The 15,875-nt window shown below is 39.3% G+C and overlaps 2 protein-coding genes across 3 annotated transcripts; both read left to right on the top strand.

Annotated features, from left to right (window-relative positions):
• Positions 1–113: 113 nt before the first annotated feature.
• On the top strand, positions 114–8,696 carry ddx61 (DEAD (Asp-Glu-Ala-Asp) box helicase 61). 2 transcript variants are annotated; one of them, XM_053326525.1, is made up of 13 exons: positions 114–275; positions 1,165–1,948; positions 2,514–2,577; positions 2,752–2,856; positions 3,343–3,472; positions 3,894–4,040; positions 4,433–4,527; positions 4,625–4,747; positions 4,835–4,963; positions 5,465–5,645; positions 5,735–5,836; positions 6,025–6,240; positions 7,055–8,696. In XM_053326525.1, the coding sequence occupies exons 2-12, from the start codon at positions 1,770–1,772 to the stop codon at positions 6,231–6,233; spliced, it is 1,464 nt and encodes a 487-aa protein (XP_053182500.1). In that variant the 5' UTR covers positions 114–275; positions 1,165–1,769; the 3' UTR covers positions 6,234–6,240; positions 7,055–8,696. The 2 variants fall into 2 exon arrangements, with proteins under 2 accessions (XP_053182500.1, XP_053182499.1); XM_053326524.1 differs by having other exon boundaries at positions 1,146–1,948.
• A 783-nt stretch (positions 8,697–9,479) lies between these two features.
• Positions 9,480–14,108, top strand: tomm40 (translocase of outer mitochondrial membrane 40 homolog (yeast)). The gene is made up of 9 exons (XM_053326526.1): positions 9,480–9,537; positions 10,210–10,439; positions 10,610–10,770; positions 11,466–11,567; positions 11,760–11,865; positions 12,822–12,944; positions 13,165–13,241; positions 13,398–13,500; positions 13,601–14,108. The coding sequence occupies exons 2-9, from the start codon at positions 10,229–10,231 to the stop codon at positions 13,738–13,740; spliced, it is 1,023 nt and encodes a 340-aa protein (XP_053182501.1). The 5' UTR covers positions 9,480–9,537; positions 10,210–10,228; the 3' UTR covers positions 13,741–14,108.
• Positions 14,109–15,875: the final 1,767 nt, after the last annotated feature.

Here is a 15,875-nt window from a genome sequence, read left to right as displayed (position 1 = left end):
TTTGTCAACATAACCCCCACAATGGGTTTTTGTAAATTTGAAAGCGGCGCTGTGATTGGTCAGTTTGACGTCCTTCGGGAGCGAGCAAACAGCCCAAAAACTAACGCGCGGCCATGTTGAATTGTCAATACTCTGAACCGAGAGACAAAAGAGGGACAACTCTGTAGACTTCTCGAAACAGCGAGTCTTTACCTCGCTTCACTAAACTGCCGGTATAACGTTAAGAAAGCAACGTTACAACGGGGAAGACGTTGGGTGGATGAAGCAAATTGAAGGTAGCATTTTCCTCAAAGCCTACGTGGTTAACACATAGCGGCTAAGCTATCATTAGCATGCTAACTTGGTCGGCTAGTCGAGTTGGATAAAGTTTGGAAGTAGCAGATGGCAACTGAGAAGATCCACGTAACAAAGCTTAGATGTACTCTGTGTGCTGTGTTTTTTACATGAACACTTGGCCACGGAGTCACTCGCACAGTCGGGCCAACAAGATCGAGTGAAATGTTAACGTTAGCATATGTTAGCTGGATGGTCAAAGCCACGTTGCTATGCATAAAGTTTTAACAATGCTCGAAGGCGTGCTAGGTTAAATTCTGTCCAAGCTTTCTTCCCCTGTCGGAACTGAAAAAGTGCCCATGAAAGAGAATACCATTCGCTATAATTGTCTTTCCATTGTAGATTAATGGAAAAAAAGCCATATTGCTAACTAGAAAAACAAGCCAGGGAGTGTGGGGGTTGACTCTTTTTGTTTTAAACCTCGGTTGGTACTAGCTTGTTAGCCATGGCATCTCAACAAAGCCGAAAAAGCTGTTAATTTTCATGTCAGATTGAAGTTGTTTACCTAACATTTTTGCCTCTTTAATTCGTCTAATATCCCTTAGTTAAAGCTATTATATTGCGAATAGCAAAAAGTGAGTTTTAGCTGCTGTTGGTGACATTTTATGGTTTTATTGTTTGTGTAACAGGTCATCAAGGGTTGCCTTTGCTAGTACACACATCTGAATGTATATCATTGATCCCTGGTGCTTATTATTATTATTATTATTATTATTTTATTATTATTATCTTGCTGGCTTGTTAATGCACATAAATACCCGTGATTGTTTCTTTCCTGACAGATAACCTGTATATTTTTTGTTAATTGACAGTTCCCAACGCACTTTGCAGACTGCCATCTCAACTTTAGCTGCAAAAGGAAAGGAATCTGGAAAAAGATACCCAAAGGCATTGAAGGAGGACAGAAAAGTTCACTGGAGTTTTTTTTGAGCCATTTTTGAGCCCCAGTTGTTGGAAGACTTTTTGGACTCAATGGAAAAGTCTGAGACTTGATTTTTGCCACTGGCCATTTTGAATGTATAAATGCAGCACTCTGACTAAAAAAAGACACTTGGGGAAAAAAACAAACAAGAAAATTCAGGATTTCAATTACATCAAGGATAAGGGGACTCTGAGACAAACATTTTGAATGAAAAATAAGAGTTTATGTTTTGGTCACATATTTGATTTATTTATTCATATGAATGTTAATTTCTCCCTTTTTTGGAGAGTCGTCTTGTAAATAGACAGAATTATTACGCAGACCTCTTCTTTTCAAGAGGTTTGCATGTTGGATTGTGTACACAATACATTCTTTATAAACGAAAGATAGGAGAAAAGTTTTTTTTTTTGAGTGTTTAGGTGTTTTTTTTCTACACGGGTGCATTAAACAGATCAGTGAGAAAGAATCAAAGGAACATTACTTACTCACTGTAACTTGTCAAACTGTTGAACTCATGGCTACAGCAAGAACTGCAAACCCAGCACCAATGATTGGACTGAATAAACCAGCAAATGGGCAGCTCAGAGGACAGACCAAGCCACCTGGCCAACAGTTGGGACCCCTTTCAACTGCCCAACTGCCCAATGCCCCTCAGAATAAGAGCAGCATTCCTCAGAGCAGTGGGGGCATCAAGTAAGACACTGATCCACATATTCTGATTTACTGATCCATCGCTGCATTGAAGTTTAATTTTTGTATCAGTTAAACACTACTCCCAACTAGATCATACCACAATCTGTTGACTGTAATTCTTACTTGGATAAAAGGTGTTGTTTGAATGTCTGAAGTTTATTACAAGGTTGAAAGTCTCAGGTCTTCACGTGAAAGCTCAGCATATCCCAACATGTTTTTTTTTTTTTTTTTTATATATATATATACAATGCAAACTCATCACATACACCCTTCTGCTGTGGCTTTTTGCCAGGACACCTGCTGTCATAACCAACTTTTATAGGGTTACCAATAGTATTTTTTGCTGTTAACTTAGTCAGACATGATGGCTGCTACTTTTGGGAGCATTAAATTATCCAAAGTTTTTTCCATCCATCACCCCAGTCTGTGGAATGTCAGTAATATACATGAGAAAATGGGTCAGCAAAACCTGGATTTTGTAATTCAATATACTTTAGAGTCCTCTTTTGTCAACATTTTGTTTTGTTATTCATTGAGAAGTGACAATGTAAATTTTTACAACTAGGTTTGGTGATGACTGGAAAAAGTGCCTGGAGCTTCCTCCAAAAGACAACAGAATGAGAACCTCGGTAAGGAAGCTATTCGTTATAGCACAGAGAATTATTTGGTCTAACTTTGATAACACTCTTTCCACCTTTTCTGTTTTTTTTAAGACTCCCTAAATGTATGTAGGCTTCTAATGTTGTCACATCAAAGTTGTCGAGGGTCTTAATGAACTGTAACCTTTGCTTTGCATTTCCAAGGATGTCACATCAACGAAGGGAAATGAATTTGAAGACTACTGTCTAAAGCGAGAACTTCTAATGGGAATCTTTGAAATGGGATGGGAGAAACCCTCCCCTATTCAGGTAAATAAAGCAATGCTGAACCATGTTTAAGCCACATTTTTAGGATGCCATAAAATGTAGAAATACAAAATTAACTGTAACTGTAACTGCGCTCCAAAGCACTGTAAAAACCCCAAAGTCTTTTTTACATCACGTTTCGAATTTGAGGAAGGTTCGACATAGCAGAAATGTGGGCCTTCTTGCAGCACCTTCAAGTCAGACACAGTTCCCATCACTCCAACTTACCATAACCTACTCCTTAGTTGTATGCTCTGCGGGGATGTTGTCCACTAAAAAACTTGATTCCCCCTTTCTCATCTAAACAACTGATTGCACAGTTATGGTTGCTCTTCACTATAGTACACATTGTAATTTTGTGATGTTACTGACCTGTACTGGCGTCAGTGTGTATGTTTCTCCTCATGATTCTTTGCCTTATTTCTAAAACGTCCATATGAAGTGAACCTTTCCCATTTTTTCTAATTGGATTTGTGTGTCTCCCTGAAGGAGGAAAGCATCCCCATCGCTCTCTCAGGCAGAGATATTTTGGCTCGGGCAAAGAACGGCACAGGAAAAAGTGGAGCCTACCTCATCCCTCTCTTGGAGAGGATAGACACGAAGAAGGATCACATTCAGGGTGAGTTTCTGCTGCCTCTGCCAGAGAGTTGGAAACATTAGCAGTGTGACAAATGTTGATCAAAGAATGGCTTGACTTTGAGGGGTGTATTGTTGTGAGTAAAGATATGTTTAACAAACAATGGACCCACTTATAATCAGGAGAACAAAATTAAAAGAAGCCTGGTAGCAGAAGTCAACAGGATGACACATTATACACACTGATAGTTTTTTTTTTTTTTGTCACACAGCCAAATTAAAAATCTGTATGTTAAGTTAGAACCATATCTGGAGAATATAGTTTTCCTACCATATATACGTTGGTGAACAGGTTTTTGGTTTAAAAATATATCTCTTTATGAGCACCACTTTATCTAATTTTCTCTATGCATGTCATCAACCCTTACATTTCATCAGCCCTTCCCATTTTTGTCTCATTCCAGCCATAGTAATGGTTCCCACAAGAGAATTGGCCCTGCAGATGAGCCAGATCAGCATTCAGCTCAGCAAGCACCTTGGAGGGGTCAAAGTCATGGTTACCACTGGGGGCACCAACTTGAGGGATGACATCATGCGTCTTGATGAGATAGGTAACTGTCTTGCTGTTAATATTGAAAATGATGAAAAGTAGTCTGTAAATGTATAACATTTCAGATGAGTAATTATTACTATGGCATTTTTACACATGAAATCAAAACCCATTCTTGCTTATGCTTTTTTTAGAGATTGTTTTTGTTTATAAGGTGACTTATATTCACGAGCTTGTATTTTTTTGTTTGAAATACTATTTTTCGCCCTAATTTTTGTATCAAAGCTCAATTAATTTTTTTTTACATTACCTTTAAAATTACACTGAATGACAAGCACTTAATTTGACCCATTATGCAATAGCCTGAACCAGCATGCTGTGAAATAACATTGCACTTCTGTTCTTGAGTGGAACTTATTGGATAATTCTTTGCCATTTGTGTCTTTTTAATAGTGCATGTAGTGATTGCTACACCTGGCAGGATACTGGACCTGCTGAAGAAGGGTGTGGCAAAAATGGATAAGACACAAATGATGGTGATGGATGAGGTCAGTGTGGCTCTCTTTTTAATGAACTTTTTATTTATATTAAAGTTGCCTGCTGCTTTTGACACTGCTTTTGATCTATAATTATCTGTGTATTCAGGCGGATAAGCTTCTGTCTCAGGATTTTGTGGTGCTGATTGAAGATATTATCAGCTTCTTACCAAAGGAACGTCAGATTCTGCTTTACTCTGCCACTTTTCCCATCAGTGTGCAAAAATTCATGGTGAGAACTCAAATAGCAATTGGATTCCCTAAATAATCTTGTTTGGTCTACACAGTATACTTAAAAAAATGTCAATGTTTTGTACAGAGCAAGCACCTTCAGAAGCCTTATGAAATCAACCTGATGGAGGAACTGACCTTGAAAGGCATCACTCAGTACTACGCGTATGTGACTGAAAGACAGAAGGTCCACTGTCTCAACACACTCTTCTCCAGGGTGAGTGTTCATCATTTACATCAGATGTGGCCAACCAGTCGCACACTAGGACCCTATTCAACGCTGTGCCATTTCAAAGAGCAGTTCAGTATCAAGCTGAAAAGCGATGTTACACTGCCCCCTCTGTTGGAAAGTTTCAAGATTGTTTTATTCATAAATGGTTTCTCAATAGATTTTTACAGGAAATTCACAATATTATCACATGTATAGATAGCACAATTTAAACATAAATATACATGATTCAGGATTTCATCCATATCAGTAACCTCTAATTGTAAAATACCATGGAGAAGTTATAGTATAGTATTGTGATTGGTCCTCTGTGTGAAAGGTTCAGTTTTGGTTTCATTAATTCAAGAGGTGTGCGGGCAAATAACTACATGCGGCTCATAAACTGTGGCTTAAGTAGACTCATAGGATATTTGAGACAGAGAGCATAATGAATTTATAAGTTACTCTTAAAGTCATCAATAATTATGAATCTATGTATTTCTGTTACAGCTTCAGATCAATCAGTCAATCATCTTCTGTAACTCAACCCAGAGGGTTGAACTTCTGGCTAAGAAAATAACCCAACTGGGCTATTCGTGCTTCTACATTCATGCAAAGATGATGCAGGAGTACAGGAACCGTGTGTTCCATGACTTCAGGAATGGATTGTGCAGGAACCTGGTCTGCACAGGTATGTGAATGTTATACATTTTACGACTTATGGTGAAATTTTTAATATTCATAGTCAATGGCTTGACTGATATACACGCTTTCTTGCAGACCTGTTCACTCGGGGAATCGACATCCAGGCAGTAAATGTGGTCATCAACTTTGACTTTCCCAAAAATGCAGAGACCTACCTTCACCGCATTGGCAGATCAGGTAAAGATGAACCAAAACTATTATCCAAATCTGGAACGTCCAGGTTTAAGGAACAGAAACTTAAACTTAGATTGGCAAACCGTGTATGATTGACTGCCAAGACAGCCTGTGAAATGCCTCCAGCTCTTTGTGATCACTCCATGCTAACTCTAAATAACATATGTACTATATGAATCTTTTTCTCTCAGGGCGTTTTGGTCATCTGGGTCTGGCCATCAATCTGATAACTTCAGAGGACCGCTACAACCTGAAGAACATTGAGGACCAGCTGATTACTGACATCAAGCCCATTCCCAGCAGCATTGACAAGAGCCTGTATGTGGCAGAGTTTCACTCTGTTGACCCAGATGATGATGACTGCAGTGGATCCAAAAACAAAGAACTGGGAGCAGCCTGAATAAAGGGTCAGTTCTCCAAACAGCTCACAAACAAACTGTGGCTCAAGTAAAACATTTAAAGATTGTTCAGTGTATGTGTAAACACCATTAAATCTGCTTTAATGTCAGTCACTATTGTGCTGCTCTGGAGTTGGGGATTTCCTTGTCCATGCAGGTCACATTTCATCTGCATTTTTTTCAGTCTGACTCCAAAAGAGTATTGAGGGCTAATGCTCAGCTTTGTGTGTGCCTGTTGTTAAGGCCAGGTGTAAAGCTTCTCTGGTGCACTGGTGGCCAATAAAGAGGGGTCAAGTTCTAGTTATTCACCTCACTGGCCACCTTATTATATTGCCAGTCTAGGGATTAACTAGTGAAAACATGCTTGTAAGGTCACTTATAACATTCACCAGCAAGGAATATGTTACAAGCACATCACTTAATGGAACTGGTTTAAAAGTTGCATCAATTATGTGAAAATATAAATGTATGTTTTTTGTTTAAAAAAAATGTATATATGATTGAGAGCATTCTGGTGGACACTTGTACATAGTGTATTCATAATGCCAGAAACATTGAAGCACTCTAGCACTCTAGAGTGCAAATACTAACAACCTGGCTAATGAATGGTATCCTCTTTCACCAAGAAGATTGACTTAAGTTTTAAAGGATTTAAAGGTGAGGGGTTGTCGTCCTCAGGCTGCACAACAGCAGTCAACATAGATTTGTACTGAGCTTATCAGTACACACAGCCAGCTGTCCTGTTCTGCAGAATAGCTTGAGCTGCTACTCATTGGTGTGGTTATCAGAAATTCTAACTCAGATTTTGTGGTTTGTTTTTCAGGCAAAACATGGCGTCTGGCATTGATCACACAGTTTTGGCTGCATCACACAAGATTCCAAGTGAAGATTTCTGTTCCCCAGTTTGCAACTAAAATGGTCTATTTATTACTTTCACTTCCAGTTTGAGTTGACAATAAGCTCCATTCCTGGCTGTGCACACTCTGGGAAACTGGTACCTTCACCTGTGACACTGTAGCATGTGATTTGGGCTGTTGCTTAAGTCTGTCATTGAACTCAGCCACTCTACAATAGATGGAAATTATAACTATTTTAGTGTACTGATGTAAGTGAAATGTGAAACCAAAGGTGGACTTAAATGATAGAGCCCAGCTCACATCTCACTGACATGCCTTCTGGGCAGATTGTTTAAATAGGCTCTCTGTTTTTGTAACTTAGACTCAGTGGTCACTTTTACTATTGAGTAGGCCTCCCAGAATAGCCGGAATTTGTCATGAAATGGTTTCATAATGCTGGAAATATTCCTTAGACAGGTTCATGTTGACATGATACCCTCACACAAAGTCACTTGTATCACATTTCTCCCCCATTCTGGTCTAAAAACCGAACTTCTTGACCATGTCTACATGCTTTATGCAGCCATGTTTGGCTGATTTGAATATCTGTATTACTGAGCAGGTGTACCTAATTATAGAGTGGCCACTGAGTAATTAGTTATGCAGCTTTGGACCGAAATTATTTGTATTAGAGAAATGAGAGGGAACCAAATTGGGAAGAGAAGACAAAGAATTACAGAAATTGGGATGTAGATGGCCTCAGAAACCAAAATGAGCACTTTGCTCTGTTGGATGTTTGAAAGAGGGGCTGCTATGCTGCTCCATTACAGAGCACCTGAAACTGTGATGTTTGTGATTCATTTTTTTTATACCCAAATGTTTACTGCAGTGTAGTGTCTGTGACACTGTAACACATTTTGTCAAAGCACAGACCCAATAATGAGAATAAGTTTGTATTGTGAAATATCCTTGATCCCTTTTTAAAGCCATAGCACAAGGCAGCATTTTCTCAGGTTATCAGTAGTTATGTAAATGTGACTGCTTGAGGGGCTTTAGTTGACATTTTGTTGAAACCGGCCAACTTTTTCATCCTTATGAAATTTTTTTTTGTCCCTTCTCCCCCCAAAAGTGCCTTTAGTCTAACGCCAAACCTCTACTTTGTGCTGGGGCTGGAATTTTGAAAATGGCACTTTCACTCTGAAAAAGCCTGCAGGTTTTCTTACCTATAACACACAGACCAACTACAAATGTTGTTTAATGTATTGCAACTGTGGACTCATTGACTTCAGTACAATTTTACAAAAAATGTCTAAGATCCAAAACATTAACATACTGGGTATTTTCAAGTGTGTCTACTCCTGCAGATAAGTATTGTCTCTTTGATTTGCCATTACATTACTGCCAAGCACCAGCAGGGAAGGTATGTTTTTGCGCCCTATTCTAAAGCAGCTGAAGTAATAATTGGACCCCACACCCCTCCTTCTATCACTACATTCTGGACAAATTAAAACATTCATGGCTTGATGACCACATGTTTTGTTAAGTTGGGAGAGAAAGAAACAAGAACTTATTTTCTGTTAAATGTGTTGATGCCAACGCCTCAAACAAAATAAAGTCCAACTGACTTGAGTCTTCCTTTTTTTTTTCTCTGTATAAGCAATGTGCCATTGTTTTGAAAAAGGTGATTGAATAGGTCTCACTGTATATCCAGAAGGCAGAAGTCAGTGGCAACCAGAAGTGAGGAAAGGGAAGCAAAAACAATAAAGTCAGTTCAGTGACCCTTGATTATGCCCTTATGGATATTCCATAAACTGGACGACAGAACTTTTTAATTTAGAATTAGTCTTGTACACGTAAGTAGTCGGTGGTCTGTCTCACTGGTAGGCTTGAAACCCAAACCTGTAGGTTGGGGTTTACTACAACATTCCTATCAAGTAACCTTAACCTGCAAAACTTGCAGGATTAAGTGACAAGTTACCCATTATTAAATTCATTGCTAACTGTTTTGATGGTCAATTAGACATATGAGTAATATCGTAATATAGAAAAAATATCTGAATTCTCTGATTCCAGCACCTCTAGTGTGAATCATTTTTGTTTTCTGCGGTTGTACATTGAATATCTTTATATAGTCTCTAAAGGCAAATGCATGCTCGTGTTATTTAATTGGAGGTATAGCATTTCAGGCATTATTTTGGACATGTGCGGATACACTTCACACCCGGACCAGGAGTACCCTTGGAATGTCATTCAGTGGGAGATTGAATGGACCGAATGTTAAGCGAATGAATCCTGCGGTACGTCATCAGGAGCGGGCTGTGAATTCAGCCAATGGCGATCAGGACTAGAGCTTCATTAGCCAATCAGCGTGTGCGTGACGGCATGTGGGCGTTCACATGTCAACCACGGTCACGGACGCTGTCGTGAACTTTTGCCGGTGTTGAAGTACCCCTGGACCCATTCCGTCAACGTAAGTAGCTAAACTAATAAAATTGCAAGGGTAGCTTTTATAACAAAGGGGCAATCGATAGCATAATTTCTCTCCTCGTCTTGTTCTTAATGACCGTGAATTTCTAAATGAACTGGGACAGATCTCGTGGTCGACTCCACATGGCTACCTAGCAAGCTAGCTAACCAACCAAACTAGCTAGCTTGCATTAGCTACACAGGTTAAATAACGGTACTGCTAGCGGACAGTTTCGCTGACTCCTGGCTTATCTCCAAACGTGGGCTCTTTAGCAAACCACGGCCTGCAGCCGCGTATCATTTGTGGCTACCGGGTTTTTAAACGACTGTATTATCGTTGTTATGTCGAGAGACTGACTGAACTGGGCCTTACAGCTGCATCCAACCTGCTGGACTGACAGGACAGTAACCAAGTTAATGCATGCCAGTGTGCTTACGTTTTTCTTTAGAGGTAATTCTGCCCTAGTGCATTTATTTTTATATTTATGTATGTGTATATATATATATTCTGAAAAAGTAGGCAATCGTCTGCTAATGTGTTTATTTTGACCCAGGCATGTAAATTACATTTTGACTCAACGCATTACAGGAATTATCTTAACAGCCAGTAGGTAGCAGCGTTGATATAAGTAATTTATTTGATTATTCAGTCATTCACTGTCTACCTTTTTCTTAGTCTGTTAAACTCTCAGAGTATGGGCAGTGTGTTGGCTGCCGCCTCCCCCAGTCCGGCACCAGCCGCAGCTGGAGGTGGTCAGGGGGTCGCAGGGTTGGTGTCCGTCCCTCCAGGGTTCACTATGCCCCCAGTATCTTCCGTCCCTTCATCATCTGACCAGCAGACAGCAGATGCGGATTCCCCACTCCCAAATCCAGGCACATATGAGGAGTGCCACCGCAAATGCAAAGGTAGAAAATCAGCTGGTTTATGTGCATCATCTAGTTCATGCTTCACATTTGTTCAACTTACAGTAATACTTATAATATAGTATTAACAGAATAATTAGTGTCATACTGGCAGAGGCTGTCTAAGAATGAGCTATAATGCGATTTGTGTTGCCCTTTTTTTTCTCTTTTAGAGGTGTTCCCTCTGCAGATGGAAGGAGTGCGGTTAGTGGTCAACAAGGGCCTGAGTAACCACTTCCAGGTCAGCCATACGGTTACCCTCAGTACTCTTGCTGAGTCTGGTTATCGATTTGGTTCCACCTACGTAGGCAGTAAACAGACTGGACCAGCAGAGGTAATAAGCTTCGTCATTTAAGCAAACCCTAAAATGACATTTTGCAAAACTTTGCTTTTTAAATGTGGTTGTAATAGAGGTAGTGTATTGTCTATTACTTATTTCAGTTGCTTTTTTGCTCTGTTTGCAAAGGACAAAAACTCTCTCTTAATTGCACAGCCACAGTGTTAGGGTTTAACTTGTATATTAAGTCTCACACATTTGACACAAGCAACAGATAAATACAGCCTAACAATATTTAAGATGATAGTCAGGAAGCTACTTGTCTGAGGGACTATTAGTCGTTTAATCCTATTAAAATTAATCACCAACTATTTTGACAATCAGGTAATTGCTTTAAGTAGGTTTTAAAGAGGGAGATTTCCAAATTCTGATTCTCATATGTGACTATTTTCTGGTTTCTTTGTTTCAATATCTTTGTATCGTGGAGTGTTGGTCAGGACAAAACATTTGATGGCATCATCTTGGGCTTTGGGAAACAGTGATTTATATTTTTCACAATTTTCTGACATTTTATGTATGGAACAACAAACGTATTACTCGAGAAACTTAATGAACAGATAATGGATATAATCTTTTTAACCCTACTCAATATCATGGCTTTTTTCTGCCTTTTTAACATATAAGAAGGAAGGTGTTTAAATGTCACCTATGTGTCTTGAAAACTGACAATAGTGGCTTTTTCTTCATCCTAGTCATTCCCAGTCATGGTTGGAGATATGGACAATACTGGCAGTCTGAACGCCCAGGTCATCCACCAGCTGACGTCTGCTGTGCGCTCCAAAATAGCCATCCAGGTATAAAACTTGTAATATGATAATAACTGTTTGTGTTGCATCTTTCATACAAGAAATGCAAATCCAAGTGCTTTACAACAAAGGAGGCAACAGATGTTCAGCTGTACCCTTTTAATGTTGTCTTTTTTTTTTCTTTTTCTTTATCGTATTACAGGTCATTCATTTTCTTTCTTTCTCTTTTGTGTGTTGCAGACTCAGCAGCATAAGTTTGTGAATTGGCAGTGTGACATGGAGTACCGTGGTGAAGACTTCACCTCCGCTGTGACACTCGGAAACCCAGACATACTTGTTGGATCTGGTATGATTATCAACTCTCGGTTTCTACAGACACATTTCTGCTACCAAAAGTATTGAGGTGCGGTACCTATATATAGAATACTGCAGTGGTGACAGATGCAGCACTATATTTGACATCAACATCAATAAGAAGCAACATGAGAAGCTGAACATAGTAAAAGATACGGCAGGTGTAAACCAGTGTGGTACAGCAGTCTAGAAGCTAGAGGTGGTCCGAGGTGTCTCCTAGAAATTTTGACTTTGAAAAAAATAATTGCTGTAGCTTCTGCGATCTCGCCCATTGGTTTGTGGACTCCCATTTTGAAGCCTCGAGTTTGCATTTGGAGCTTAAAATGGAAGTCACCGTATTTGGATGAGATGGTGGAGCTTACTCTAATGCTAGAGTGAGCAGCTAGCTCAGTTAAAATGGTCTGTGATTAACTATGCTAATACTAATTTTCACTAGCAATAAACAAGCTTAAAACCATTAAAACAAAATATACTCATTGGAAAAACTGAACATCTGACGCCTTTAGAGGGTTTTTTAGTACGACCGAATGCTGAACAAGACTTTTAGGGGTCAAATGTTACAATTAATTGTCATGAACTGAAAACACACTGAAATATCTACAACTAAGCCTATACTTTGTGAATCTGGGGTTATGCTATGTTGTTGCTATGATAGCAACTTGTCAATCACAAGCTAGCCATGCCCTAAAGCATACCGTGCTTTATTGTCTGTTACTCTAAATGGGGCTGTAATTTACAATGTTTGCTGAGGTAATAGATCAGGAGAGAAGTAGGGCCATTTTCACATAGACTTTTATACAATCAGACTTCTTTTTAGAGTCCCTTGCTGGTCATTAGAGAGAATGCAGATTAAAATCAATTCAACATTGACTTCAATTTTCAGACCTATCCAAACACATCTGTACCACAAACAGATCAAATGGAAGCTTTTTTACTATTTTCCTACAGGCATTTTGGTGGGCCACTATCTCCAGTCTATCACACCATCGCTGGCACTGGGTGGTGAGATAGTCTACCACAAGAGACCAGGGGAGGAAGGAACTGTCACCTCCCTCTTGGGCAGGTACACAGGTAATATATGCTCTATGCATTTTGAACCTTTTATACTGCAACAAGTGAATTTCCCCATTGTGGGATTAATAAAATACAATCTAACATTGCTTGATGCTTCAGTTCATGTTTTACATCTTAATTTAATTAACCACCAATTTCCAAATCTGGTCAGTCATTGTGGATGTTGTTTTCATTAACTTTTCTGTAATCTGTGTGTTACAATATCTTTTCTCCTCAGCTGAGAACTATGTAGCTACATTGACTTTGGGTGGAGCAGGAGCCCATGCTACATACTATCACAAAGCCAATGATCAGGTATCTAACATTAATCCTAAAATGTGTCATTGTCTAGCTGATATGGATGATTGCTGTGTTTTGGCAATCGTTTGTCTCCAAAAGCAAGACAAATGCAGCCATTTGGTTCATATTCTGGATTTTGTGTATTAGCTTAACTTTATTCTTCTGACACAGTTGCAGATAGGAGTTGAATTCGAAGCCAGCACAAGGATGCAAGACACCACAACATCTTTTGGTTACCAGTTGGATGTTCCCAAAGCTAACTTGCTCTTTAAAGGTAAAGAAATGAATACACCTGTGGCCATATAAGTGACAAATTATATGAAAAAATGCTGATTTCTGCCATGAGACAAACATTTTGGCTCTTCTGTTCACAGGAACGGTTGACAGTAATTGGGTGGTTGGGGCAACTCTTGAAAAGAAGCTGTTGCCATTGCCTCTCACACTGGCCCTTGGGGCTTTCCTCAATCATCGCAAGAACAAGTTCCAGTGTGGGTTCAGTGTCACCATTGGCTAGAGGAGCTGGAGCTGCCTGGAGCCAGCTCGCAGGCCACAGCTTGGACCGGCACACAGACACACGGGAACCTGGACTGAGTTTTAGAAATTGGATTCAGAGACTCTCTTACAACTGTGATTTCTGGGACATACAGAGAGATAAAGACAAATACCAAGGAGCCAGGACTGGCCAAGCCATGCCTACATTCTGTAGCACAAATGTCTTTCCTTTATGGTGTATTGGAATATACCCAGAGGCTAGAGAGATGTATATCAGAAGGCATCAGGTGATGCATGAGAAAATGTGATGTTAAAATCAAAGTAAGTGGTTAGACATAATATATGGTGATCATGTATGATGGATTGAAATAAATGTGATTACGTTTTGTACAGCCGGATGTTGTAATTGTTTATAGAACTGGATGCAGTTCAGACAAACTTAATGTATTATCTATCTATCTATCATTTGTGAAGCTTATAATGGTCTGTCTTTGTTGATTGTGCCAGAGAGATGATCACTGAACTGATCATTTTCTTTAAACCCAGCACCTAAAATAACACACAATATAGTTTAATGCAATGCACTAAAATATCACAAGCTGTGGCCTCTAAAACAATCAACATTTTAAGCTGCTTCAAGTATACAATGAAATTGGTCATCCAGTAAACATTTTACAGCAGTTTAACATCTTCCTGCTCATTGTTTTAGTTTGTCAGCCTGCAACTTTTTACTGTTTTGAATCACTGTTAGTGCTCGTGTCTTTTCCAGATGCTGGTATGCCACTTGGCCAGCACCAAAAAGCAGACAAAGCTAGTGACCAGCTGGTGAACATAATTGATGCTTGAATGTGAATGTTACTATGTATCCATTGGATTTATAAAAAAAGCAACTCTTTCCTAACAAGTATAACAACTTAAAGTGTGATAAAATTGTCTGTTGTATTTACAGCTTGTTTCCGGTGCCACCAAGTGGCCAAAGCACTTAACACCCACCTGACAGCTTTTCTTAACCTCCTATCTGATGAGTAAATATTTTCAACTTTCTTCCTCCAAAAAAAGTTCAGGTACCTTCTGATAGCCAGCTATTTGTTCATTTTGCTTCAGACCAGGGTGTGGCGGAAACACTCAAGTTTGCCATGTACTCCTGTTGGCTCTCCTTTGCAACTCGAGGGCAGACTGTTGAATGTTATCTTTACCAGTATGGGACTCATGTTTCAACCGAGGTGAGTCACTACCAAGCTAAATAGTTTGTACTGTTTTTGTACAGTTCCTGTACACTTGTTAATTATTGTTAGATTCATAGTGAACAAACAAGAAAACCACATACTGGTGTGAAAAATACAAATCTTAAAAATTACACAAAATAGTAGACACCCCCCATCCACCCTCTCTTTTTTATTCTCAAAAAGCAATCCAAATGGCCTTTAAACCACAACCTCCACCACAAAACAAAACCATGTTCTTGCAGTGCTATCCTTGTGAAGCAAGAACCACTGTGCAGTGATAGGTATGAAATTCCACATCATACTGCTAACTTGATGTACATGTGTCCCTTCTATAGAGGTCCAACACCCATGGTAGCCATAGAAGTTACATAACCAGTGTAATATACACTGCCTGGCCAAAAAATGATGTCTCATGCTCCCTGAACCACTTTCACAATTTAAGCCTGATGAATCCTGGCATTGTCATCTTAGAATATGCCTGTGCGGGCATGCACAGGCATATTCTATTAAACATAGCCCTGAGTTCTACTGTTTGATGAAACGTTTGGTGAAATCAAACTTAAACGTTTGGTGAAATCAAATCGTAGAAAAACAGTACAACGCAGGGATTTGTTTAATAGTGAAAGTAAGAGCATTTCCACGCGCACAGTGCAAAGGGAACTCAAGGGATTGAGACTGGACATCTATGCAGCCTTAAGAAAACCACTTATCAGTGAGGCTAATTGAAGTACAAGTAATTCGTTACTGTACTTAAGTAACTTTTTAGCGGATCTGTACTTTACTTGAGTATCATTTTTTTGTGAGACTTTATACTTTGACTCAACTACATTTGGAAGAGGAAAATCTTACTTTTTACTCAACTACTTTCCAAAAACCTGTCGTTCCTTTCAATGTTCCTTTCCACAACATGCATGCATGACCAGCTGCTGTG

This window comes from Scomber japonicus, chromosome 10 (genome assembly GCF_027409825.1).
Source record: "Scomber japonicus isolate fScoJap1 chromosome 10, fScoJap1.pri, whole genome shotgun sequence".
In the NCBI taxonomy this organism is placed as follows: Eukaryota; Metazoa; Chordata; class Actinopteri; order Scombriformes; family Scombridae; genus Scomber; species Scomber japonicus.
Note: the sequence above shows the minus strand (reverse complement) of the source record. Positions and strands in the feature narration are given on the sequence as shown.

What these genes read in the sequence shown, in the direction of transcription:
- ddx61 (XM_053326525.1), top strand. Translation starts at nt 1,770, where the DNA reads ATGGCTACAGCAAGAACTGCAAACCCAGCACCAATGATTGGACTGAAT. An exon ending in ACAACAGAATGAGAACCTCG is followed by an intron (nt 2,578 to 2,751) that starts GTAAGGAAGCTA and finishes TGCATTTCCAAG; the next exon opens with GATGTCACATCAACGAAGGG. An exon ending in AAATGATGGTGATGGATGAG is followed by an intron (nt 4,528 to 4,624) that starts GTCAGTGTGGCT and finishes CTGTGTATTCAG; the next exon opens with GCGGATAAGCTTCTGTCTCA.
- tomm40 (XM_053326526.1), top strand. Translation starts at nt 10,229, where the DNA reads ATGGGCAGTGTGTTGGCTGCCGCCTCCCCCAGTCCGGCACCAGCCGCA. An exon ending in GCTCCAAAATAGCCATCCAG is followed by an intron (nt 11,568 to 11,759) that starts GTATAAAACTTG and finishes TGTGTGTTGCAG; the next exon opens with ACTCAGCAGCATAAGTTTGT. An exon ending in CCTCTTGGGCAGGTACACAG is followed by an intron (nt 12,945 to 13,164) that starts GTAATATATGCT and finishes TTTTCTCCTCAG; the next exon opens with CTGAGAACTATGTAGCTACA.